This window comes from Eumetopias jubatus, unplaced genomic scaffold (assembly GCF_037043125.1).
Source record: "Eumetopias jubatus isolate StellerSeaLion01/CBP00866 unplaced genomic scaffold, mEumJub1_p1.0 scaffold_6, whole genome shotgun sequence".
NCBI lineage: Eukaryota > Metazoa > Chordata > Mammalia > Carnivora > Otariidae > Eumetopias > Eumetopias jubatus.
This window is the reverse complement of record NW_028274812.1, coordinates 79741669-79767657: the sequence shown is the minus strand read 5'-3', so window position 1 is coordinate 79767657 and position 25989 is coordinate 79741669. Positions and strand designations below refer to the sequence as shown.

Below are 25989 nucleotides of genomic sequence, written 5' to 3'. Positions count from 1 at the left end.
TACTGTTTTGAATCTTAATACACTTAATATGCATGTGTATGCATTTTTCTTTTGCATATTTTTTCATACTCTCTTCAGTTCCTGAAAAATTTTTTCTGTTACTTAGTGTCAAGTTCTTTAACAAACTTATTAATTAACGTTACTCTGCAAAATCAATTTTGAGCAAATGAAATGCACTACAAAAGTTAAAAGAAATTTCTGCAACTTTTTTTCTTACTAAATGATAGGGACAGAAGCCAGGATGGATGATCAAATATGGTATTTGAGAACATCAAAGCTGGCTCTGGCCTTGGCAATTATCCGCTCAACACCAGCAGACACAAGCAGCAGAGAATATACAGAGCACCTTGCAAAGGTGGTGTCTGAGCAGGAGTCAACATGGAGATCAAAAGTTCAAGCCTTGGAAGCTGAAGTTCTGCAATTACGCCACAAACTTCTTCTGAGCAGGATGCATGCGGGAGTGTTTAAGAGTGGTGAGTGTATGAAAACGTCATTCTGGGTCTTTATTATTTACTTTTTTTAAAAAGACTTATTTATCCATTTTAGAGAGAACGAGCAAGTGGAGAGGGGAGGAGCAGAGGGAGAGGGAGAGAATCTCAAGCAGACTCAGTGCAGAGTGCTGAGCCCAACACGTGGCTCAATTTCATGACCCTGAGATCATGAGCTGAGCTACTAAGAATTGGTTGCCCAAGTGACTGAACCACCCAGGTGCCCCTTTATTGTTTACTTCTAATTTAATTTAATTTTTTTAAAAAATTGAGTATAGCTGACACACAATGTTACATTATTTTCAGGTATACAGTTTAGTGATTTGACAACCCTCTACATTATGCTGTATTCACCAGAAGTGTGGCTACCATCTCTCCCGTTATGCCACTATTACAATATCATTGACTGTATTCCTTATGCTGTGCCTTTTATTCCCAGGACTTACTCGTTCCATCACTGGAAGGCTGTATCTCCCCCTCTCCCTCACCCATTTTGCCCAGTCTCCCAGCCCCCTCCCCTCTGGCAACCATCAGTTTGTTGTCTGTATTTATGGGTCTGATTCTGCTTTTTGTTTGTTTATTCTTTTTTTTTAGATTCTGTTTATGAGTGGAATCATATGGTATTTATTGTTCTCCGTCTCACTTATTTTGCTTAGTATAATGCTGTCTGGGTCCTTCCATGTTGCCTCAAATGGCGTGATCTCATCCTTTCTTATGGCTGTGTAATATTCCTGTGTGTGTGTGTGTGTGTGTGTGTGTGTGTGTGTGTGTCTACGTGTATGTATAACATTTTCCTTATCCATTTGTCTATTGATGGACACTTAGGTTGCTTCCATGTCTTGACTATTGTAAATAATGCTGCAATAACATAGGGGTGCATAAACCTTTTCTTGTTAGGGTTTTAGTTTTCTCTGGGTAAATATACAATAGTGGAATTATTAAATCATATGATATTTCTATTTTTAACTTTTTGAGGAACCTCCATACCATTTTCCACAGTGGTTATACCAATTCTGGTTTATTTCATCTTCACAATTATTTAGAAATTGTTTAGTTTCCTAAAACTAGACTTCTTGCCCTATGAAGATTTTTTTTTTTTTACTTGTAGTCATTCATTAAACGTTTATTGTTACTTCCTGATGAATGAGGCTACATTAGCTATTGGGATGAAGTTGGAGAATGAAAATATCTAGATGTGAAGGCAATAATGTTTTAACTTACTGGATAAAATTTAAAATCTCTTTAGTTAACCTTATTATTTTACTATGTATGTTATGTTGCATTTATATTAAATAATTCATCTAGCAATCATATATCATGTACCAGCTATGTACCAGGTATGCAGTGGGTGGTGGGGACCCAAAAAACACGTAAGAGGAGGTGCTGTCCTTGCCATTAAGTACCTACCATTCTAGCAGGGAAGATAGACCTATAAATAATTAACCCAGTGTGATAAATGCTTTAATAAAGATACCGACAGAGCACAGAGGAAGAAGCCATTCATTCTGCCTGGTTTTGAAGACTTCTCAGGTCTGGCCCTCAAGGTTCTGTCTACTAGGCATGGTCACGGAGCGTGCAGCAAGAAGCAGGAACGTGACCAAAGGCAGAGCAGTAAAGAATACAAGTGCCATTCAGGATACTGTCAGCATTACATTTCAGAAGTGACCAGAACACCATGAGGAAGAAAGGAAGAGAAGTGAATTGGGACCAGGTTCAGAAGGGCTTTGAATGACAGCCTAAGGACTGTTTTAGTTTATTTCCTATCACTAAGTTGACCATACAATTTATTGTCTCCCTAGGGCCCTTGTGAGAGTGAAAGTAGGGAACTGTTAATGATTATACTAGGACGACAGGTGGAAACCAACTCCTGAGCATGCTGGAAATGTGGTCACTCCATTCATCAGGAGCCATATAAATTTTTTGATGCAGAGGATTGACCCTCATATTGGGATTGGTAAACAATTCTGGTGATTTTTAAAGAATGTAAAATCCTTTGCCTAAAACCCTTCCCCAGCTCCCAATTTTGCTTCACATTTGATTCAGCCTTGTAATCAGGGGCTGTGATGCTGTGAGTGATTTCACCTCTGTTTACCTCTCCCACCTTGTCTCATACAACCACCCCATTGTATACAGGGCCCCAGTCACTATGGGCTTCCTTCCAGCATTGGACCTTTGTTATGTGCTTCTTTTTGAATCTCTTTGTGACTGGTTTCTTCCCTTTCTAGAGGTCTTATTTTAAATGATACCTCCTCTCTGACCGCTTTACATACATAGCACTCCCCACTAGTTTTTCTTTACCCAAACATCCCCTGTGGATTGTTTGTTTATGTAATTGCTAGCTTATCTCCTGAGCTAGAGTTTAAGTTCACTGAGTAGTGGGTTTTGATTTGCTCAGCACTCTCTACTCAATGCCCACCCCAAACCCTGACATACAGCAGGTGCTCAATAAATATTTATCACATGGAAGTGGGGCAGAGAGGATGTTTCTGGCCATAGCAGTGATTGGAAGCAAGGAGACCGGTTTTAAACATATTTACCAAAACCCATATGAAGAATGATGAATTGAAATCAATCTATGATAGTGAGAACTAAAAGGTCAGACATATATGCATGATTTTAGAGTAGACACTTCAGATATTTGTGAATGATTTCAGAGTGTGATTAAGGGACATAGAGGGATTTGGGATAATAAGGTTTCCAATCCCAGTTTATTGAATTTATTGCAATGCTTTGAGTATGGATAGTGAACACTGAAATAAATTTATATGATAAAAAATTGAGTCCAGGTTTGTCTGAGTGTAGGCTAATCCCCGATCCCTGAATATACAGGGATTACATAGAAGGAAGGTGGAAGGATGGTCCTTAAAGTCAAAGGGGATGAGCAGGCTGGAAATAGAGAACACAGACTTAGGATCCACTGACATTTAAATCATGATTGAAGTTCTAGCCATAGATGAGACTCACAGGGAGAACAGAGCTGAGGGTTGCGGGGGTTGTGGGGGTGCCTGGCACTGGGGATCCCAACATCCCAGGGGTGGGCAGAGGGAAAGGAGCCATGGAAGGACTATGACTGTCACTTTAGGGGTGTGCAGGTGTGATGCACACATGCCTGCTATGAGTAATAGGGTACTCACTTTAGTTTTGGGTATTATCAGGAAAACTCGTTAATCTAATACCCAGATGTTACTAAAATCTCATTATTATGTGAGTGAAAATGGTGTTATACAATTTATAGCCACAGTTTAGTCTCTCTAGAGTCTTTCTAGGTAATGGGCTCTTTGTACTCAATGAATGCAAATGCAATCAATATTCTTAATTATTTTAGGTGCAGTTATATGATATAATGCCACACACATAAAAATTTCCAGTAATCTTAAACAGACTCTTATAAACATCTGTGATATCAAAACTGTGGTTTACTGTCAAGGGTCTGTTTATACCACTGCTCTAGTGGTGTGGGTGATTTGTTTGGAACACGAATGTACCTGACAGTGAGAGCCTAGGTGAGAACTTGTTCTCACACTGAAAACTTGCACTTGCAGCACCTGTGAGAGAAATTTTCAAATACCCTACAATTAAAGTCAGTTTTAGTCACAGCAGGAGCTATAGGTAAAGCGTTTCTGCACAGATGTTGGTAAGAAACTTGTCTCTCCATCTGTTAGCTTAAACTTGAAAAATGAGGAACAGGTAGATTCCGATAAATAGAGTCACTATTAAAGGGGACAGAACAAAACCTAACAAAGGGGGGATATTAGATTGATAGGGAAATAAAGGAACACAGCATTATTTAAATATGTATAATTTGAAAGACTGACTTGCTCTAAGAAAACTCCATACCTGAGAATCAAAACTATATAATAGATATGTTTATATGATTCAAGATTTTCTCCTGGAATTTTCAGGGTTGCTTTCCATATGCAACTCTTCTCAAGTGGCTAGAGACAGCTGGCCCTCAATAAATGCTGAATGGACTGCTTCTTGACAGAGAGGCTTGGGAACTTAATTTACAGCATCAACTATCCATTGAAGCAACCGAGCAACCCAGAATTCAATAAAGCAGAGCTGAAATGGCAAAGTAAACAAATAAAAAAGCATGACGTAGTTTATACAGCATTTCAGTAACTCAGCTGTTTCTTTATTCAGATTTATTTTTCTACAGCTTCAGAGAGAGAGATATCTACTTCCTTATTACATTTATTAAAGGACTAGACTGTACACAGAAGGGATAAATGGAACTCGCTCTTAGAATTATGCCACATTGTAATTTTACTTAAATGCTCCTTAGTAGTGGGAGGAAGGAAGGGAGGAAGGATCAAAGAAGCCCAGATAATCCAGTGACACATTTCTCAAAGTCAGTTTGGGTGATGGCTGGTAGGCATGGTTAGTTGTCTACTCAGTATCTAACTTCCTACTTCCCTTTCTGAAGCACTCTAATTTTGTTTTGGCAGAGATGTGCTTATTCCCAGTGGGTTAATCCATGAAAGGCTTAGATTTGTTTTGCCAATGTTGTTCTAAGGTTGGGCAGGGGCCAATGAAAGGTAAAAAGCAATCTTCTGAGCCTTTGATAAAGATTTGCCTCTCTGTATAAAGAGATTGAGGCTCATGAAAGAGCAATTAAATTTTTCTTTCTTTCCTTTTTTTTTTTTTTTAACCTCAACCACTTCTTTTCTGCATGCAGCACTGCCAGTTGAAGATACGATGATGCCTGGATCTGTGGTAGCCAATTTGCAACTGCGAGGCAATATTGAAAAATTAATGGCCAGCATGCTAAGGGTAGTGAAATAGTCGGAGCAAAAGGACCTGGGTCCTTTTCGACATTGCTGAGCAGTCAAAGCAACGCTAGGATGACTTTATTAGGAATGTTTAAAAAGATAAGCAAGAGTTTAAGGCATTGTTGTCATGTGTTCTCTTCCATGTATCTGAGTGCATCCTAATTTATAGAGTGGGGAAGGGGCGGGGGTCATGAATAATTTAGAATGGCCCTACTTTTTCTTCTGCCAAGAGTCTTCTTGATCTATATGGGACAAAATCAGTGAGAAAAACTATGTTCTTTAATCTAGAACAGCTTCCCGTTAAGGATGGCCTCATAATGTTGGCAAGAATTTCATCTGTGTCTGAGTTGGTAGGTGAGGAAGACCCAGAGCCTAGAGACTGGCCAGGAAGGTGCCAGTGGCTGTTCTTAAATGTTGACTAGGGGTTGAACGGGACACGGTGACAGGAATAGGGCTTTGTTAGTGGGAATAATGGTACAGAACTTCAGTGAGCAGACTTTGGATTAAAATTTGAGTATGTGTGTGTGAGAAAGTGGAGCAGGCAAGGGGAATCTGGACAGGTATAATTATACAGTAATTTGGCATTCCCTGGAGGGAAGTAGATAGATGAAGTGTCAAGTGTATGCTTTTCCCCCTACAATTTATGTATTTGGTGTCTTCGTAAATGATAGCTAGGCTACTGGAGGAGCAACTGGCTAGAGGGAAAAGAAAGAGCAAATTAAACCAGAACAGTTCACCGATTTCCATGCTTATTTAGTAAATGTTCCTTGAATTCAGAGCGACTGTGTAGAGTGCTTGGGGGTGGGTGGCGGTGGTGTGCACAGCAGCAGCATAATGACTTTCGGAGCTGGACTTAGCCCTTCTGTGTTTTAGGTCTTGGGAAACAGCTGACCAACCAGATGGCTTTAGGAGCTTCCCTCCCCTCTAGCTGACAGTGTTTCAGTTTATGCATCTCCTTGCCTGTTGTCTCCTTTCCTGTTTTATACTCTGAGGATCAAATCCTCAGTGTTCCCATGCCTGCCCCAGACCCTACTTCTGTGGTGTGAGTTTGGATTCAGGAAAAGACTTTTAGCTAGATCAGTGTTGACGGGAGGTCAGAAAGGGTCCGGTTAGCCTTTGCCTGTGTGTACCTCGCCAGACCCAGCTTGGAGCCTGTCTTTGTCTCCCGACTGCTACTTTTCCAGCCCAGGCCCACTCAGCCTCTGTCCCATCCCAGCCTGTCCCAAACCACATACTGAGGACACATCTCAAATAACTGACCTACAGTCACTAGCTTTGGAGCTCAGCATTTATAGGTGGGGGGGGTGGCCTTCACTGTTGCACAGGTGCTGAAAGAGCACAGAAAATGAATGCATAAGCATTTCCCTTCTTAGTTTTGATATAAGCTTTTATAATACAAATTTCCTTAAAATTGCAGTTGATTTAAAACATACATGCATAATGTATGTAAACATCAGGAAATGTGCCGCTAATTTAATATGGAATCTAATGAAAGGCTCCAAAATAACTTAAAGCACATTGATAATTACACATTAGACATGCTTTACTCATTATGTAAAAATTGAATTAATATTTTGATGTTAGAGACCATCAACATACAAAGAAATTAAAGTTAAGGCTAAATAAAAGCTCCGAATCTTAAATGGCTTTGCTAGTGACAAGGCAGCCGTTTAGAAATGAAAACATGTCAGTTGTAAGAAGAGCTGGCTCTGGTAAGAATGGTGGGAAGGGCCAAACACCCACCAGCTTGGTCCTGGGCCTGGAAGAGGCGAGAGGCTGGGCTCAGGTGAGGGCAGCCGGGGGTCCCGAGGTGTGCTGTGTTCCGTGTTCCAGATGGACGTCATCAGCCCTGCCACACCTCCTCCTGGTGCGGGGCTCTGCGTCCCGCTGTGTGATGCAACTGTCTTTTTTGCCTGAGCTGGGTTCCTGGAAGGTATTGTGAATGTCCAGGTAATCCTCTAATTAGGGTGCCTCTACTTTCTGTGTATCTCTGGATTCTTTCCATTTCTCTCCCTTGCAGTGCCACTTCCTTGGCCCTGCCTGATTTATCTCAATTAGACTCCATGTTTACGATTGCAGCCTTGCCACTTTCGAATCTAGGCTGCAGCCCAGACTCAGGTCCTCTCATTGTAGGATAAATCCACAGCCCTTAAAATAAGCTACAGGCTTCTACACAGTTTGGCGCTTGCCTCCTTCTCTAGCCCATCCTGTCACTGTGTCCTCCACATTCTGCACTGCAACACATGAAACGTCTTTCACTTACTCGAATCCACCTTGTTCTCTTTCAGCTCAAGGCTTTTTACACCTGTTGTTTCTCTCTGCAGGATATAGTCTCTCAATCCCTTTTGTCCGGTTGGGCACTATTCTTTTTTTTTTTTTGATATAGTTTTAATACCCTTTCTGCCTTTGCTGACTGCCTCCTTAGACTAGATTAGATTCTCCTGCTGGGGGAAGCATACTATTCTGTACTTTTCACAGCATTTGTGAGCCAATTTATAATTGTTTAATCAGCCTGTCTTCCCTGTAGGACCTAAACTCCATGCTTGAAGGAGTGTGCTTTTTCTCATCACTGCTCTATTTCTGGGGTTAGCACAGTGCCTGGCATGGGGTGGTGGGGTGCTTGGGGATATTTGTTGAATGGATAAGTTTCAACATGTTTTATGTGAATGTTAATACCTGGAACAAGGTGGCCGGGCTGATCTGTCATTTCTGGGGATCTACCAAACTTCTCCAGTGCCGGGAGCAGGATCAGGAGGGCAAGACCAAAACACCCCAGGGAAGGAGAAACTCACTAAGGCAGGCTGAGTATCAGGGCTCCTCCCTTTGAGTGAGCCATCTATTCATACGGTAATTTGATCAGAATAGAATAAATGAAGAAAAGAGTGACAATTTTTGGATTCTCACCTATGGAACAAAAGCTAAAACTATTCAAAGTACCTTTCTTTGAATTCCAGGATCTTTTCTCAGTGTGATTTTCTTTGACTAGTTTAACCTGTAGTAAACTTCAGTCTGGTCCTTATACTTAGGATTATATTTATTTTTTTTGCAGGTTTTGTCTGCATTTTTAAATGCCCTGCTGTGTGTCTGTATTTGATTTTTTAGATTCTTTTAGAAATCTAAAGGTACCATTGAGGAGTCTGAATTTAATATTTGGGTCCTAGACATCTTGGGAAATTTTTTTTAGAATAAATTCAATGTGGAGTGAGTAAAATCCAGTTAGATAGCTGTAGACTGTAGTTTAGACAGCGAAAATTAATGGAGTAATATCAATTCCATTATCAAAGCAAGAAGGAAAACAGGTAAATAGGGTAAATGGGAGTAGGCTTGAGATCCTGCAGTGCTGGTACGCTCCCAGGTGATGTTGATAGTGCTGGTCTGAGGAGCATAGTTTGAGTAGCAAAGGACTGTGGATTAATTTGGGGGTGGAGTTTGTGAAGGGAAGGAGAAGAGATAGGTTGGTAGTTGGAGAGGCGGCAAGGGGGAGAGAAAGTTGTTTGTTGTTGTTGTGAAGATAGAAAAGATGGCCGCACACTGGTACTTGGGTAGGAAGGAATTAGCAGAGAGAGGAAGGTGAAAGGTTTGAACAGAAGAAGATAATAAAGAAATCACAGGGCTTTGGGGCCTGAAACCCAGAAGAAATACAGAGCATGAGTGGTAGGCCTGGCCCTGGACCTCAAGCAGGGGCCGACATTTCTTCTTCTGAGGCTCTTGAAGGTAGGAATATGTGCCCCTTTATTCGTGTTTGTGCTGAGTTCGTTCCTTGCAGCTGTCCTTTGAAGTTCATTCTTGTTCCCTTCTCCTCCAGTGTCCCTTAAATCTGTCTTGTTGTTTTGTTGTTGTTTCAAACTGCTTTTGGATTTTCATTATTGCATTTCTTTGCCTGCTGCTGCAAGTCTTGTCGGAGTCCTCCCCGCCCCCTGCCCTGGTTGTAGAAAAAGAAATGGGGAAAGCAGAGTTAAGTAACGTGCCAAAGGTTAAAATGGGTAGTAAATGGAGTGGAGTTCTTGTAAAACCCTAGAACAGTGCCTTTCCAGTAGGGAGCTTTCTTAAACCGGTGGTTCTCAAAGTGTGGTCCCCAGACCAGTTGCATCAGCATCAGGTGAGACCTTGTTAAAAATGCAGATTCTCAGAGCCCACCTGTTACATAATCAGAAACTGAGGGTAGAGCCCAGCAGCCTGTGGTTTAACAAACCCTCCAGGTGATTCTGATGAAAACTGAAGTTTGAGAACCACTGGTTTAAACAAATGAAAGTGAAATATATATTCAGGGAACATAGTAAGACTTCTCCGGAAAAATGGGTCGGTAGAGACCTATTCATCCCCTGTCCAAACCATCTGAGTGACAAATCAAGAAGGATTTGTAGGCCAGCCTCTGAAAGATTTCATAATCCCAATCGATAATATTTAACCCTGGTCACCATAGAATAGAGTGTTTATTTAGAACCTGATAGAGCTGAGGAAGATAGTAGAAATTAGAGAAAATGAACCAACAATAGTAACATTAACATCGCCCTAACAACTGTGTTTCATACTGTTCAATGAAGTGTGTATATAAATATAGTAGGAATCCAAGGAGTGTGTACTGTTGATTTTTGTTCTAGGAGAACCTCTCTCTTCCCTCCTTATCACCCTTTCCCTCTCTCCCTCCCTCCATCCTTACTTCCCACATCCCTTCCTCATAAGTGCTGATATGTTCTGTCATTGAGGAGTCTGAATATATATTTCCCAGTATATAAGGTGTGTGGTGTATAAGACAGCCCCTCCCCTTTTTGCAGGGGAAGCATCCTTTTGAATATGTATTTCAAGTAATTTTAAAGACATCTTGTAGGAGAAAAGTTGGGGATCAGAAATGCAAGATATTGTATCCTGTAAATCAGTAGAAAACCTTAAATCTGATTAAACTGTACCATTTTGCCAATCCTTAAAAAGTACATAACGTAACATAGCTAAAAAGAAATATATTGCTGTAAATGAATTCTAGCATGTTGCAGGCATAAAAACACATTTATTCATAAATAAAGTTTTGTATCATGCTCGTGGAACACACATACTTGCATTATATTCTGGGCCCTACGGAGGACTAAATAGCTCTACCTTCAGTACAAAATGAATTTGAATGAACTCCTAAATTGAATGTGAAGACGAAGCAAATGTCTCAGTGAAAGCAGAAAACCAGCAGCAAGGTGCAGTGCTGGGGAGTATGTGTAGGGGAGGTGCCGTGCACGTGCACATGGGACGCCCTTGGTTCTTGGGTGATTTGTGTAATAACGCTCCTTACAAGGAGGGGCAGCTTTACTCTTTGCTTATGCTGCAGGGAAATGGTGGTCTTTCCACTCGAGTCTCCTGTTTTGGAAACATCATTTATGTGAATTTTAAAATTGAAATTGCTTGTAAGCTTGTCTTTGAGTGAATGTGAGGAAATGCATCAGAGAGTGCTCAGCTGTAGGGTGTGTGTGCTGTTCTCAGCCTTCAGTGAATCCGTTGTTTCACATCATCCATTATTCTATAGGAAGCATGTGATAATTTTTCTTGTTTTCTGTCTCTCCCGCTTCTCTCGGAGTCAGAGAGAAATATTGTCTATGTGTCTTTAATACATTCAGGCCATGTCTGCCAAGTTTTATGCTTTGAAGTAAATAAACAAGGGAAGGATTGTGTCCAGAGAAAGCTGGTTCTTAATGCTTGCACAAGCCTAGCTATAAAAATTCCTCATTATTCTTTTAATTAATAAGTCACACGAAGAACAAAGACTCCGTTGCTTTTGTGCCCTCCCTTGGTGCTTGATTCAGCAAGATCTTTCACACAGTAGTTTTTCAAAGATGTTTCTGGGCTTGATATTTGAATTATCACTTCTGATGAGGCTTATAAATATTTGTAGCAGAAATAATTTTCATGAGCTAAGGCAGGCTTTTCTATGTAAAATGCAATGTAAGACATGCAAAATGTCAACATTTTATATCAGTTTGACAACCACGTGGTGAAGAAGAAACTGATAAAAATTTGAACAATGCTTCTGGTCTTTCTACATACTTTTTATTGTATTTGAAGTTTTTCTAATTCATCAATAAAGCAGAATATGCAGAATTTAGTCATGTTTCCTCCCTCCCATTATTACTCTAATAACAGATTCCTTTCCCCCTGGAATTTAGTGTCATTTGTCCATTCTTTCTGTAAAATAATGTTTTGGAAAAAAATGACCTTATTCTTCAACCCAGGTCATACAAATTAGAGGGTATTTCTCATACTTTAATACCTAATTTTGCTAATAATTGTGCCTTTAATGACTCTGAAGTTATTTCCACCTGTGTATTTTATGAAGTATTTATCCTCATCTGATTATTCTTTATCCTCTGAACCGCAAGGCGTCTCATCATATCTGTAATTTCCAAGCAGGAGTCAGTCCAAAGTAGGCCAAGTCCATGCTGGTGGGCTGCTTTGTGTGGCCGTGCCTGCAGCTCTCCGATGTCTGGTGGGGTGAGCCGGTACTGCAGGGGCTGGACCTGGAGAACTGCATGCCTCGGTGAGCTGCACTTTTCCAGTCCCTCTGAAAGTTTTCTTTAAAGAAGTGCCTTGTCTGTGCACAGGTGTCTGTGATGGTTAACGCAGTGATAACAAACTTAGCCGCTTAACCTACCTTTTTAACAGCAAATGCCATACGAATCTAGGCCTTTGGTACCTATAGGTCCGTGTGAAATAGAAGAGTACCATTAATCAGATTTGCAATTTTAAATTTAAAATTTTATTTTTGTTTTTAAAATGTCTTTCTGAAAGGTTTTGTCTCCTTAGTGTTGGTAGACATAAGGCTAGAGTTCCAGGCTGTGGCCCTGAACCCTGCCCATGCATTAGCATCACCTGGGGGACTCTTAAAAATCCTGATGCCTGGGTTGCCCCCCAGGCTAGTTACATCAGAATCTCTGGGGGTTGGACTGAAGCATCAGTATTCTTTGACAGTCGCTAGGTTATTCTACAGTATGGCCAGGATTGAGAACCACTGGTTTAAGGCAAACATTTATATTCTGTATTTAACTCAAATGCTCTTATTACTAGTTTTCATTGTTAATCCCACCTAGTTTTAATTCCCTTATTTTACTAGGGTTTTCTCTGTAGTATGCTGCAGTTCTTTATTAGAAAGAGTAGAAGACATTGGTTTTGGCTCTTATGGGGGAAACATCTGACTAATGTCCTTTAATGTGAGATTTGAGAGCATGGAGGACACTGGGGAGAGGGGATGGCAGGTCTGTGGGAAGTTGAGGGAAGGACCATTCAGTTGCCTTTGTACACGTTTGCATGTGCTTGGGGCATGGATGGGTTTGGAGTTGGGCCCTTGGTGGGGGATCCTAAGCTCTTTTGTGTGAATAGTGGGCAACCATAAAATGAAAACTGGCGTTTATTCCAATCTACCTTTTTGCTTCTGTAAGGGTAAATAGTAGTAGATAGCTCCCTTTATCCTGTAAAAGCAATATCATAAGGCATATGTTTTTAAAAATTAGGGGTAGTTATATTTCTGCCCTTCCTTCAGTATTATTTATTTATTATAGTAGATAGCTTATTGAACAGTTATAGGCTTTTAAAATGGATCTCCTTATATGATTGCCATAATTTCTGTAGTCTTCAGGTCCTTGAGTTAGAAGTAATACTGAGCAGCCCATGATGAGTCAAAAAGCCTCTAGAGAAAGGTGCAAGTATTATTCCTTCTGTCAACTCACGTGTAATAGGTGACTTCCCATATAAGTTGGCTATGAAATCTTATTGGCAATACTTTGAGGCATTTCTGAGAAAGCCTGTGTCCGTTGATGCAGAGATGTTTTCTACTGCATGACTTATAAGTAAGTAATTAATAGGGCACTTAGTTATACACACACACACACACACACACACACACACACACACCCCTTAGTTGTTACACTATAAACCTTGTGGCAACATGGTCATAATTTATGATTCTGATTTTAATACTGTTAACAACTTTACTGAGAATCCTCAGCTATTAAAATTACTTAAATGATTAAGAAAATATATAGTTCTGTAGTAAATACTTTTTTTCCTCCAACTACTTAAAATTTTTTGCATTTATTGGAAAGTAGCAGACACTCAGTTTTTATGGCATGAATATCATGGAATGATTGGTTTACCAGAAGGCATCTTGGAAGTAAATAGAAATGATGTGATTGTAACATCCATTCTGACACACCTTTAAATAAGGAAAGGGCAATGCCTAGAGCACCCTGTTTAATATAAAACAATTTAATGCACTAATGAATGATCCTCATCAAGGTCAAGCATACAAGAGATGCTCAATGATTAATTTAAGAATGCCCATTCGTAAATGAGGAAAGAAAGATCCAACAAAGGGAGAGGAGGTGTTATTGATGATGGGAAGGGTTGCTGAAGACAAATTCTAGAGGTAGATTGCTCATTGGGAAGAGCAAGAGGATTGGAGTTAGATGAATCTGGGTTGAATCTCAGCTCTACCAACATTAGATAAGTTCTTTTAGGCAGATGTGAAATGAAGATGATGGTGAGAATGATAATGACAAGCAATCGAGGTTAATGGGGAATGCTTGGCACTGAGTTCCCTAACACATGAGTAAAAATTAAATACCAGTTTCCTTCCTCCTTGGCCTTGATAGTCTGATGGGAATTGTCATTGATTGCTTAGCAGCAGCAGAACCTAATTTTTTTTTTTTTGGACATGAGGATTTTATTGTTTAATTCTGTCTTGCAAACACCTGGATCTGTCTGGTTTAACAGACTATACCTGTGGGAAAGAAAAGAACGGAGGTTTAAGGGCATGTGTGAGTTTTTTCTTCCCAGTAGTAAAATTGTTCTCAGTTCCAGTCCAGTAGCAGAAGTGGAAGATCCTCAGGCCTGGCAGTCTGATTTCTTCTGGGAGTAACCTGCTTAGAAAAGTTTGTAGGAATTCAGCTGTTATCCTGTTTAATTATTTTGAGAGAGATGTTAAGAGAACTTGATTTTCATTCTCTGTCTCTGTATTGTTACAAAAAGTTCTGATTTGATTTCTCTCCTGTTTTGATTTCTCCATCATGTAATTTTCACTGTTCTTCCACAATGGACCCTACGATTTCTCTCTCTTGAGGAAAACATCATCACTCCTTGACTGTTTCAAAAGGTTTCTATGGGTCAGTTTATCTGTCACCCTTGTTTTTTTTTGCCTCTGCAGTTTTTCTTAAGATACAGTTAATAAATCATGTTATAAGCAGTAGATAGTTTTCCGTTGTCTAGGTACAGGTTACATTCAAATTCTTTCCCATGGTGAACCCAGAGTCTGTCAGCCCTGTCCCTTACTCTCCTACACCTCTGCTTTCCCTCTGCTCTAGTCGCACTTTCCCTGAGCCGTTCGTCAGGCCCCCGCTTCTGTGCCCTTGTTCATGCACCTTCCTGGTATGAAAGTCCTCCCTAATGAAAGCACTGTGATCCCATGATACTTGTACTATATGAAACCTTTCTGGCTTTTCCCCAGTTTGAACTACTTTGTGTTTCTCTACCAAATCACCTGTAGCTTGGTACCTTTGCTTGACACTAATGCCTTTTGCTTTGTAGTAGAATTAGTTGTTGGCTTGCCTTTTTCTTAGTTCTTTGATGGTAGGAGGTCTGCCAACTAGGTATATGACTTTAGGCCATATCCATATATTCTTATTTACCATTTCGGTCCTCCCAGCCCTTATTTCAATGCCTTTACATTGTAGCGCTGAATATAGTATATGTTCTGTGAAATCATCTATTCTAACAAGGCAGAATATATTAAGTTTGGTTTATTTTCTCCCTGAAAAATATGTCTTAATTTCATTTTTAATGTTGAGATTATGTTGTTCTTGTGGTCAAGTTTATTTAATTTCCTAGGCCACTGATTTTTACAATGAGTGATGGGTGAATGAACGATAATACTAAAGCTATGCTGTACTGCTTTATAACTTGGCCTCACAAGTTACGAACACCAGAGAAAACCCCTGAGAATGGACTTTGTTTTCAGGATTATCACAATAGTAAAAATCAGTGGAAATGAGTTCTGCTTGGTTAGCAATAAGGTGTCTGCAAAAAATTGACTTTGAGCTCTCCTTTTTACTACTCACAAGACTATATTTTAATCGTAATTGACGGTATAATAATTGACTACTGAACTGTCTCTGGCTATGCCTCTTTTTCAGAATTAAGAATATTTTTACTTTGTCTCCTTATGCTAGAGAACACACTCTACGGAATTAAGTATACGACTTTTGGCCACATCCATATGTTCTTACAAAGTTGTCATTTGCGGCTTTACTGGCAGATAGACTATACTTAAAAAGAGGGAGGTTAGTTGTGGAAATGCATATGTCTCCAGAATGTCGCATGTGAATGATTCTTTGTCTTCATAACAAGCCTGTAATTTGTTCATATACGTAAGGCATATGACGAACTATTGTCATCCATCAAATGTTGTATTCCATGGTGAAATGAAAGGCACCTAATTCCTAGACTCAAAATTGGCCAATTATAATCTTTCTCTATTTCTGGACTGTTAGTCTTAGGGTATTATCAATAGTTTCAGGTCTTTTGAGTTTTTAAAGAAAAGGGTCATTTATGTGATTCTACAATGAAATAATCTTTTCACCTCTGAGCCTTCATAATGCTTTTCTTGTTATGCTTTTATAAAATTCATTTAGCAGAAATGGCTGATTATGAGGTCAAAAAGTATTTTGCAATTTGGGAGGGAAAGGGAATATGTATTTCATGAACCAACATTTTATAATTTCTTTTTGGTACCTGCAAGATCCATTATCAGATTCCTCTTGGAGTGACATCTCTGTATGAAAAGTAGTGGTGATTTCTGACCCCTGCAAGGTCAGTGAGGGCCCTGGAGCAGGATCCCCTCACATGGGTTAACAGACTTGATGGGGATTGCTAGCACCCTGGAGAGAGAGACCTCAAGGCTTTGAAAGACACCCTTTGAATGTGTGTATTATGGCTTGTATTATAATATTCAGCACTTGGGAGAAACATGATCTTTAGTCACCAAAACTGGAGATTAAAAATGGATTACATAGGGCGCCTGGTGGCTCAGTTGGTTAAGCGACTGCCTTCGGCTCAGGTCATGATCCTGGAGTCCCGAGATCGAGTTCTGCATCAGGCTCCCTGCTCAGCGGCGAGTCTGCTTCTCCCTCTGACCCTCCCCCCCTCGTGCTCTCGCTCTCTCTCTCTCTCTCTCATTCTCTCTCATTCTCTCTCATTCTCTCTCTCTCAAATAGATAAAATCTTTTAAAATAATAAATAGGGATTACATAAATGTTTTGTGTGTCCTAAGACTTGGGGAAGCCTGAGTTATTTGAAGATACATGTTTAGCATTTACCTGGGAGCAGATTGAACTGTTAATGATTCTGAAATAAATAAGGGGGTATTGAAAGTTGGTATTGCCCCCATGGGTATAAATAAAATACTATTTTAAATGATACTAGCAAAATAACTGTGATTGCCTAAATTTTGTGTTTTCTTTTCCTCCATTTCAGAAAGCAATTTCCTTAGTATCTGTGGTTGTCAGTAAGGTTTTAGAGTAAAACGTTGGGTCTAGTCGTGCATAGTAACTATTTGATAGCTTTAAAAAAAAAGATTTATTTATTTGAGAGTACAAGCATGCATGCCTGTGCATGTGCGAGTGGGGGGAGGGGCAGAGGGAGAGAATCCTCAAGCAGACTCCCTACTGAGCACGGAGATTGAGCATGGGGCTCAATCTCAAGACCCATCAGATCATGACCTGAGCTAAAACCAAGAGTCAGATGCTCAATCGACTGAGCCACCCAGGTGCCCCACTGTTTGACAGCTTTTTAACAAAGCCTAGATTTCGTGGGCTGGTTTCGATATATCAGATGTAAAAAATAATAATAATAAAATCTTGAAACCAGAACCCATACCCATGAGCCTATACAAGGCAGGCTTTAAAAAATGTTCTAGTCAGAGGAAGGTCTTATTTCCAGAGATGCAGCTGAGGCTTAGACCATCCCTGTAGCAGTTACCTCGTTGAGATCTCTCTCTGCTTGATCTGAACAAATGCACGTCAATTAGACAAAAATGTGCTTGAATCCTTATCAGGCAGTTCGATGGCCACATAGAGGCCACGCCTGCAATAGGTTTACAAGTTGTGTGGTACTTTATAAGATGGGTATAATTTAGAGAATGGAATTGAAGTGTGAAAAAATTGGAAGGTAAATTAAAATGAGAGACTTCTTGTTATGCTTGTTCAGGTGTGATATAGTAAACATTATAATTTAGGTGTGGATGTTTATGGGTTGGAAGATTACAGGTAGCTGAAAGTCAGTTTAAAAAAACAACTTATCTTTTTCAATACAATAGTGAGTATCTTCTAAAATAGCCCAAATAATCAACAAGTAAGTACTTAAATGTATGATATTTGGCCAGTACTGTGCTTGACTTCCAAGGTTGGAAAAGAAGAAGTTTACTTGCTGTATCTTGTGAGTTTATTATTTGGTTAGAGAGGTGAGATCCCCTGAGATGGACACATAGAAGGACACTACATATGATGTATATAGTTTCATTTGGGGTTATATTTATTCATAGTCATTCATTCATTAGTTAATTCATTTCTTCAACAAAAACTGATTTCTGGAGGTTGTGGTGACCAAAAAAAAAAAGAAACCGAATCGATATTCCCATGGAGGAGACAGACAATAACAAGCAAACTGATAAGCAGGAAAAATTCTGAGAGGGTTAAAAGCTGTGCAAAAAATAAACCAGGTTGAAGCAATGGAATGCCTGTGGATGGGGCAGGGTTGCTAACAGACTTGGTGGTCAGACAGACCTCACCAAGAAGGAGGTGTCTGAGCAGGCATCTGAGTGGCCCCGGAGGCAGGAACTAGCTTGCATGCTCAGTGAGCAGACACACAGCAGAGGGAGTGAGATGAGACCAGAGAAAGGCCAGCAGTACAGACGAGGCAGTGCTTGTTCCAGTGGGTAGGACTGGAAGCACAGTGGAATCCTTTGGTGAACATGAAGCAGGAGCTTTGAACTTTTTGCTGTGGTTGCTGTGTGGAGAATGTAAGTGGGAGGAGAAGCAGACTGCTGGGTAGGAGTCCATGGCTGTGGTCCATCAGGGACATGATGCTGGCTTAGATAAGGTGGGAAGAGACAGCTAGAATATATAAGGCTCTACTTTTGCAAAATAGAAAATAAAGTGGCAAAGATGACCCTGAAAAGGGAGTAGAATTCCAGCTGAATCCTGAAAGATTCAAAGTGAATTAAACATGAACAGATAAAGAGGAAATAGGTATTTCTGGGAGATTTGAAGATGGGAATGGAAATGGCATGAATGGGTCACACTCCACTTCTCTGCTATCCAAAGAAAGCAGAACAAATATAAATTAATATAAGATCGTGGTTCTCATAGAATCACCTGGGGATCTTTAAAAAATACTGATATCTGCATTCTACCCCTGAGATTCTGGCATGGTAGTTAGCATAGAGTGTGGTCTGGCATTGGAATTTTGAAATCTTCCAGTCACCTAAGTGTGCAGGTAAGGTTGAAAACCACCATTGTACGATCTCATAAGTAGGAGACCTGTAGCCCAGCAAGAAACACATGAAGCAGGCTGAGTGTGTAAGTTTGGGAGTAGTGCAAAGTAGTGCTTTTGAGACTCCCGAGATGTTTATTTAAAAATACAAGTTCCTGGAGCCCTCTCCTGGAAACACTGATTAATTGTACTTAGGAATACTTCATTTTAATATGTTCCCCTTCTGGTGATATAGGTTGGGAAAAACCGCATTGGGTAAAAGATCTCGGTGCTTCTGATTTTTGATAGAGTGAAGGGGGCACATCAGTGGGAATGAATGCCAACCTCAGTTGTCTAGCAGGGTGGACTTGGGGGACCAAGCTGGCTTGAAGGTAATATCTCAACAGTACAAATGTGAGCTGTTGGAACTCTGATCAAGAGCTGAAGTCAAAGCAGTGGCATCAGAGGCTCAGTGGAAAACAAATTCAGGCAAATTCTTTTGGAAAGAGACTTGGGCAGGGAGAGATTGGAGATGTGTATGATCTCAGCAGGAAAGCTAATTGGGGCTAGGTTGTAGAGAGCTGTGTCACTGGGCATTCACAGCATTGGGAGGCCGATGAATGTGGTGTATTGCTGACGTCCGTGATTGTATTGTTTTTACCAATTCTGCATGGCATTCGTAACATCCACACCCTGATGAAGTGGTGGATTCATTGGTTCGCTTGGTAGGGGGTTGTATTCTCATGGGTTTGATGTTATTCTGTAGGGCTGTAATATATGTGTTCACTGTCTCTCAACATGGTATTTCCTGTTTGTTAGGAAATGAAATCAGGACTGTACTTTTCACCTATACTGCATATCTTTGCCCCCAGATGACGGAATCCAAAAGCAATTGCCTTTTCTTATCAACCTTTAATTTTGTTCTAAAAACTTTTCCATTAGATTCTGTTTATTTATTTAGCCCCTTTTTATTCAGCAGCTGTTCGGTACAAACAATGTGGAGAATGTGGAGAGAGATGGGTCTATGCCCTGTCCATAGGATCACACAGTCTATTGGGAGCAAGATCACATCACTAATTACACCCAATGAGACTATGGTCCAGAGGAAGATAGTGATGTTTAGAGGAGAGTGTGATGATTTTGTTTTAGAGAATAGGACTTTTAAAATTCTTTTTGGAGGATGCTGCTGACTTTAAAGGTTGGGTAGGATTTAGAAAGCTATGGATACTAGGGTATTTCAGGCAAGAGGGAACAGTGTAAAGCACAGACACAGGAATCTGCTGGCAAATGATCTAATTTGTGGCATACAGAGCATGAGGAGGTGTTCTGGAAAATAAGATGAAAAACTAGGTTGGAGCCTATTAAAAAGAGGTGTGACAGCCAGTGGAAAACATGCTTTATTCTGTAGGCAGCAAGGAGCCTTTGGAGATTTTCCAGCAGGAAAATAGAAGGAAAACTAGCATTTATTGGGTGTGTGTTATGCATGTGCCAAGCAGTATGCTTTCCGAAAGTGGTTCCTTTAGGTAATCTGAGGCACAGGTGATTTGGGTACAGTAATTGGGCATCATGTTTAGGGTTGTTTGGAAGAGGGAGGAGCTAGAGACAGGAACAGCCCAGTCATTGCCCCTATCTTATGTGTAATTATTTTGGCATAGGAAAAAAGAGATGATATAAAAAAGGTTTTTATTGATTAAATTTCTCTTGAGCTCTCTCACTCAATATCCCGGACTCTGGGATATGGCAGTAAACCAGCAGTCTGAGACTATCGTGGAGTATATATTTTGTGGGTGGGACAGATTATACTGGCAGAAGATGATCAGGCAGTGACAAGTGAGATTTAGAGAATGAAAATAGGGAGACGTGACAGAGACCAGTCTGGTGGCTTCTTTAGACTGGTTGGTCACATAGGGTCTCTCTGAAGAAGTGACATTTTAACAGACACTTGAATGATAACAAGAAACCAGCCTTGAGAAAATTGAGAGGTTCAGGGTGGAGGGAGCATCCCAGGCAGAGGGAATGGCCCTAAATGGGAACAAACTTAGTGAATCTAAGGAACAGAAAGGTGAGGCAAGATCAACATTATTTGTCAATGGAGTGTATATGGGGATCAAGGAAGAAGTCAGAGTTGACCCTTAGGTTTCAAATGTTGGAACAGAGAATGATAGCAGTGTTATCAGGGAATCGGACCAAGTATCAGTGAAGGATGCAGTTTCTTTTGGACTTGTGTGGTTTAAAATGCTGAGAGCTAGGAACTTGAGCTTGGTAGAGGAGGCAGGATGGGACATAGAACTTCGAGAATCGCCTGCCTAACAGAGTTCTTTGAGGCTCTAGGAAAGGTGGGGACATCCAGGAAGTTGGAACAGGAAGAGACAGCCAAAGACAATGAGGAAGGTTTAAACTGGCAGACTCAGAGATGAGAGAGTTGGGGACAAGCAGGAAGCTCAGAGTCTGAGCACTGAGCATGGGAAAGATAGCACTATCAAGTAGTCCTGGACCAAGCTGACACACAAATGTACTGTTTTGTCTTGTGAACCTAATGCGGTGAAGACAATTCTGTTAAGATGAATCATTCCATTAGCTTATAATTTCATGCATTTGACATTGCTGTCTCTCTTGGTGTATTCATAGAATTAGGATGCCAGCAGCTAGCGTGGGATTAAACTAAACTGTAAGCTTTTCTTTGTCAGCATTTCTCAAATATGCCTTGCAATATGCCAAAACTTATCCTTCCAGAGGCAGAAGACAAACAGTTGTTTTAAAGTGAAGTGCTGTCATTTCAGAATTGCGTGGTACTTGAAAATAGCAATTTCTGTTTGACCACCAGGTGGCGAAAACACTACTTTTAATAAAAATTGTTCAACTCATCAGTACATGTGAGTGACTATTATTTCTAAGAAATCAGAGTTGGTAGTGACAAGTTATATATGCCCATGATGACATTTCAGTGCATTTGAAGAAATGGAGTTTGATTTAACCTTTTGTTAATATGTATATTCAACAAGTATTCACACCACCAACTATATAGTAGGGCAGGCATCAGGCAACAGAAATTCCCAGATTAGTAAACTCTGTGTCTGTCCTCAAGAATCTCTCCCTTTCAAGAGGGAGTCACTCATACACTCAGAACAGGTTGATGAATGCAGTAATAGAAGCATGTGTAAGGGGAGCCCAGATGGGGAATGATTTCCTCTGCTCTGGGCAGAGCAGGGAAGGTTTCACGGAGGATTTGAATCAAGGTTTGAGGAATCAGTCCATCTCTGGGTTATAGCATAAGAACACCCCCACGTGGTGGTGACAACTTGTGCAAATGCCTAGTTGACTGAATTAGCATGGTGTGTTTTGGTAAACTGTAAGGGTTTAATATTACTACATAAGCAAGAGTGAGCATGGAGGCAAGGCTGGAGAAGTAAGCAGGGGCCACACAGTGGAAGGCTCTGTGGGCCAAGCTGAGGATCTTGAAGGACTCTGGTAAAGGAAGCTGTTGGAAGGTTTTAAGGATGATAACCCTGTGCTCAAACTAGTATTTCAGCAGGGTGACTGTCCAGTCAGTTCAGAATATGACCTAGAAGAGGACAGAACCAAAGGCAGGTAGATTGGTTAGGCAAGGATATTGCAGTAATCAGCGCAAGAGATGATGATGGTGTGAACTAGAGCAGGGGTAGGGGAACTAGGAAAGGACAGGTTCACATGTGTAATGATGGTTGATTTTATGTGTCAACTTGATTGCGTCACCTGGTGCCCAGATATTTGGTCAGACGTTATTGTAGATGTGTCTGTAACAGTGTTTTGGACAAGAGTAACATTTGAATAGACTGAGTAAAGCAGACCACCTACCCTAGTGTGGATGGACTTCGTCCAGTCAGTTGAACTCAGGAGAACAAAAAGGCTGAGTAAGAGTGAATTCCTTCTTCCTTACTGTCTTTGAGCTGGGGCACTGGTCTTTTCCTGCCTTTGAACTCGACCTGAAACATTGGCTCTTCTTGGGGCTCGAGCCTACTGGCTTTCAGACTGGAACTTAGACTGTCAGCTCTCCATTGTAGGCCTTTGTAGTTGCACTGGAACTATATAATACCACTGCTCTCCTAGGTCTCCAGCTGGCTGACTGCAGATCTTGAGATTTCTCAGCCTCCATAATTACATGAGCCAGTGCCTTATGATAAAACTCTCTTCTCCCTCTCTCTTGTATATATATCCTAATGGTTCCATTTCTCTGGAGAGTCCTGACTAATACAGGTACAGAAGATGGAATCAGCATAGCATGGCATTTCACTGTATATGGGAGGTGAAAGGAAGTTGCCAAGGGTGATCCCTCACTCGGGCCTGGTGACTGGAGAATAGTCTTGCTATGGGCTGAAATTGGCAGTAAGCAGTACAAACAAGAATTGTATGTTTATGTGCAGTGCTATGATTTGTACAGCTTTATAAACAGAAAGCCTTGGGATTTTCAAGGTGTACAGAAAAAGATGCCTTTTAGACAGTTGGTTCTCTGGGTCTAATTTTATAAATAATGTAGGGACTGTAGAAATGGATGACAAAAGGCATCAAGATTTGATGTGGATGTGAAAATCTGGGGCACAGCAGAAAATACATTTGATTCAGGGGTGGGCATTTCTAGGGTAGGATGTGTAGCAGGCGGGCACAGCTCTATTTTGTTGAGCATGCTTGAGAGCCACTCTTAAATGGTAAGTGGGATGAAGATGGAATTTAACAACTGAAAGAAGATGGAAGAGACAAGGGCCCAGTAAGAGGGAATTGAAAGTCTGTGAGATCCAGGGTGTGAGAAGGACTATAGAATATTTTGGACAGGATCTGTAGTTTTAACTGGTATCTTATTTTATGCACTTTTATATGTGATGTCATACTTCAGGATAATTTAGATTCTTGGTGTATCTGTTATCATTTAATAACAATAGACAGTACTTCTGAGCACTTAAAATGTGCTGGACTCTACTTGATTAGGATGTGTGTATGTCCTTTACTATCTCTTTACATCTGATGACAAATGTGTTGGTTAGATCATAGCCAATGACTTGTCCTCAGTCCCTTCAGCCCAGTAACAAATTAAGAGAGAAGCATCATTTGACTTCTGCTTCACCTTAGTCCCTCCTGGAAAAAACAAGAATTACAGAAAGTTGCAGTAGCATGGCTTCATTTTCTCTCCTCTCCTCTGGGTATGATGCTTTGTTAGTCAAGCTTCGAGATTTATTTTGAGAAAAGCCATCCAAGCAAATGAGTAGAATCTGAGTAGAATGAGTTCTATAAGACTCATTTAAAGAAGCAGAGGGGTATGTACAGAAGCTGGCATGGGAACACACAGGCCTTTTTGCTGTGGTTAGAAGATGATTGGACTTGGAACTGAGTAATTGGTTTTGCTTCTCCCTCTGTGGCTTTTCTTAGACTCTTAATCAAGTGGAGCCTGCATTTCCTTATCGGTAAATTAGGAATAATAATAACATATGTTCAAGGGTTGTTGGGAACAACAATTGAATTATTTGATGAAACTGTTTTGTAAAGTGAAATGTGAATATAAGATTGTTCTATTCTATTTGACAAAGTCACGTTAATATTGTAAGCCATATTGCATAAAATCTCACTGTAGTCTTTGCTGGTGGAATTTATGCACTCCTTTAGGACACTGAGAGAACATTCCTGTCTGTGTGGTTTCCCACATTGGCGTCTCCAACATATGCCCTCATCAGTCCTTTCTGCGGGTACAGAAATGAAGCATCCAGGAAGAATGAGGGTCAGTTTGTGTACTCCTATGCCCAGAGCACATGCATGGGTAGAACTACTCCCTGCAAATATGTACCAATAAGCACATGAAAGAGATGAGATGGAGTGGTTATGACTTGCCAGAAGGTACACCAGTGAGGGGTGAAAAGCAGAAACAAGAAAACAGCTTTTTGCTTCCCAGTTTAGTTGTTGATAGAATTCATTTTATGTCTTCCCTGAAATCATCACCCATGAAGTTCAGCTTACCTTGATGGGAAGTTGAGGAGATTCATGAAATATTTAAACTTCTGTTCACTTTCTTAGTGAAGAACCATTTTGAATTCCGTGAAAGAAAAATATAATCTACCTAAATAATTACCGTAATCCCCCACCCTTTACTTTTGTGAAGTGAGAAGTCATTTCAAATGTTTATTCTTGCTCATCAGAAAAATAAATTGTCTGTTGGCTTAAAATGAGCGGACTGTGTGCCTTTTTTAGTGTAGAAATGGCCACGTATGGTTTAAATGCTTTGCCAATAGTTCAGTGTTTTGGTTACCACCGCATTTTTGAACTTACTGCGTTATCCCCTTAACATGGAGTACAGATACTGTTGTGGTAATTAGCAAGCGCATAGTTGCACATTTGTCATTGTTATAGCAGATACTTTTTAATTGAATAAACTCTAAATTAAAGCCTGATCCTCTCGTTTTGCTTCATCGTCACCTTCTATTTGTATAGAGGGATGAAAGAGCAGCAAATCAAATTTCCAAATGTAAGATGGGGAGGCTAGAAGATGTCCTTGCATCATTCTTCCCATGCCCTGATCAACCAGCATCCCCCTATCTCTAACTTTAAAAAATGACTGTTAGGGGAGATCCCTTTTAACTTCCTATATGCTAAGGGTATTTTTTTTTCTTCTTTTTTTGACATCCCTATACATTCTCATTCTTTTTCCTTCGGCCTCAAAGGAAACAAATTACTTCTGCATCACTAAGCACAACCCATCCACTGGGGTCCTTGACTCAGTGTCCCCCTGCCTTCTCCAGGGCCAGGCCCCACCTGGCTTTTTAAATTTTTTCTCATTTCTCCCAACTTTTGCTTCTGTGTTATTTTTTTCTTCTTAGTCTGTAATTGCTCAAATTTCTCCCAATTTGACATGCCACATTTGCATGCAATTACTCTCCCATTTTACACTCTCCTGATCCAAGTCCTCAGAAGCTTCAGCCGGTCCTCTCTGACTTTCTGCGCAGTCACTCCCATTGCACTCTGGCCTCTGTCCACCACCCTGACTGAGCAAAGCTTCTGTGGATACGGTCACTGGTGATTTTCTAATGAATAATGCCAACGTATTTTTCTCAGCTTTTTATTTTACGGATTTCTCTACTGTGTGTAATTCTCCTTGAAACTTTTTCCTTGACTTTCATAACACAGTCATTTTTATTCCTTTTGTACCACTTTAATTGTTCCTTCTCTGTCTCCTTAATCATTTTTTTTCCCCTCTACTCAGCCTCAAATATTGA

General features: G+C 40.4%; 1 protein-coding gene across 1 annotated transcript in view; it reads left to right on the top strand.

Moving 5' to 3' along the window:
- Positions 1–235: 235 nt before the first annotated feature.
- MEI4 (meiotic double-stranded break formation protein 4) overlaps positions 236–25989 on the top strand; it is a 196850-nt gene continuing 171096 nt past the window's right edge. Inside the window, exon 1 of the mRNA XM_028108085.2 lies at positions 236–473. Within this exon, the coding sequence (XP_027963886.1) occupies positions 242–473 (232 nt within the window). The 5' untranslated portion in view covers positions 236–241. The remainder of the gene's footprint in view (positions 474–25989) is intronic.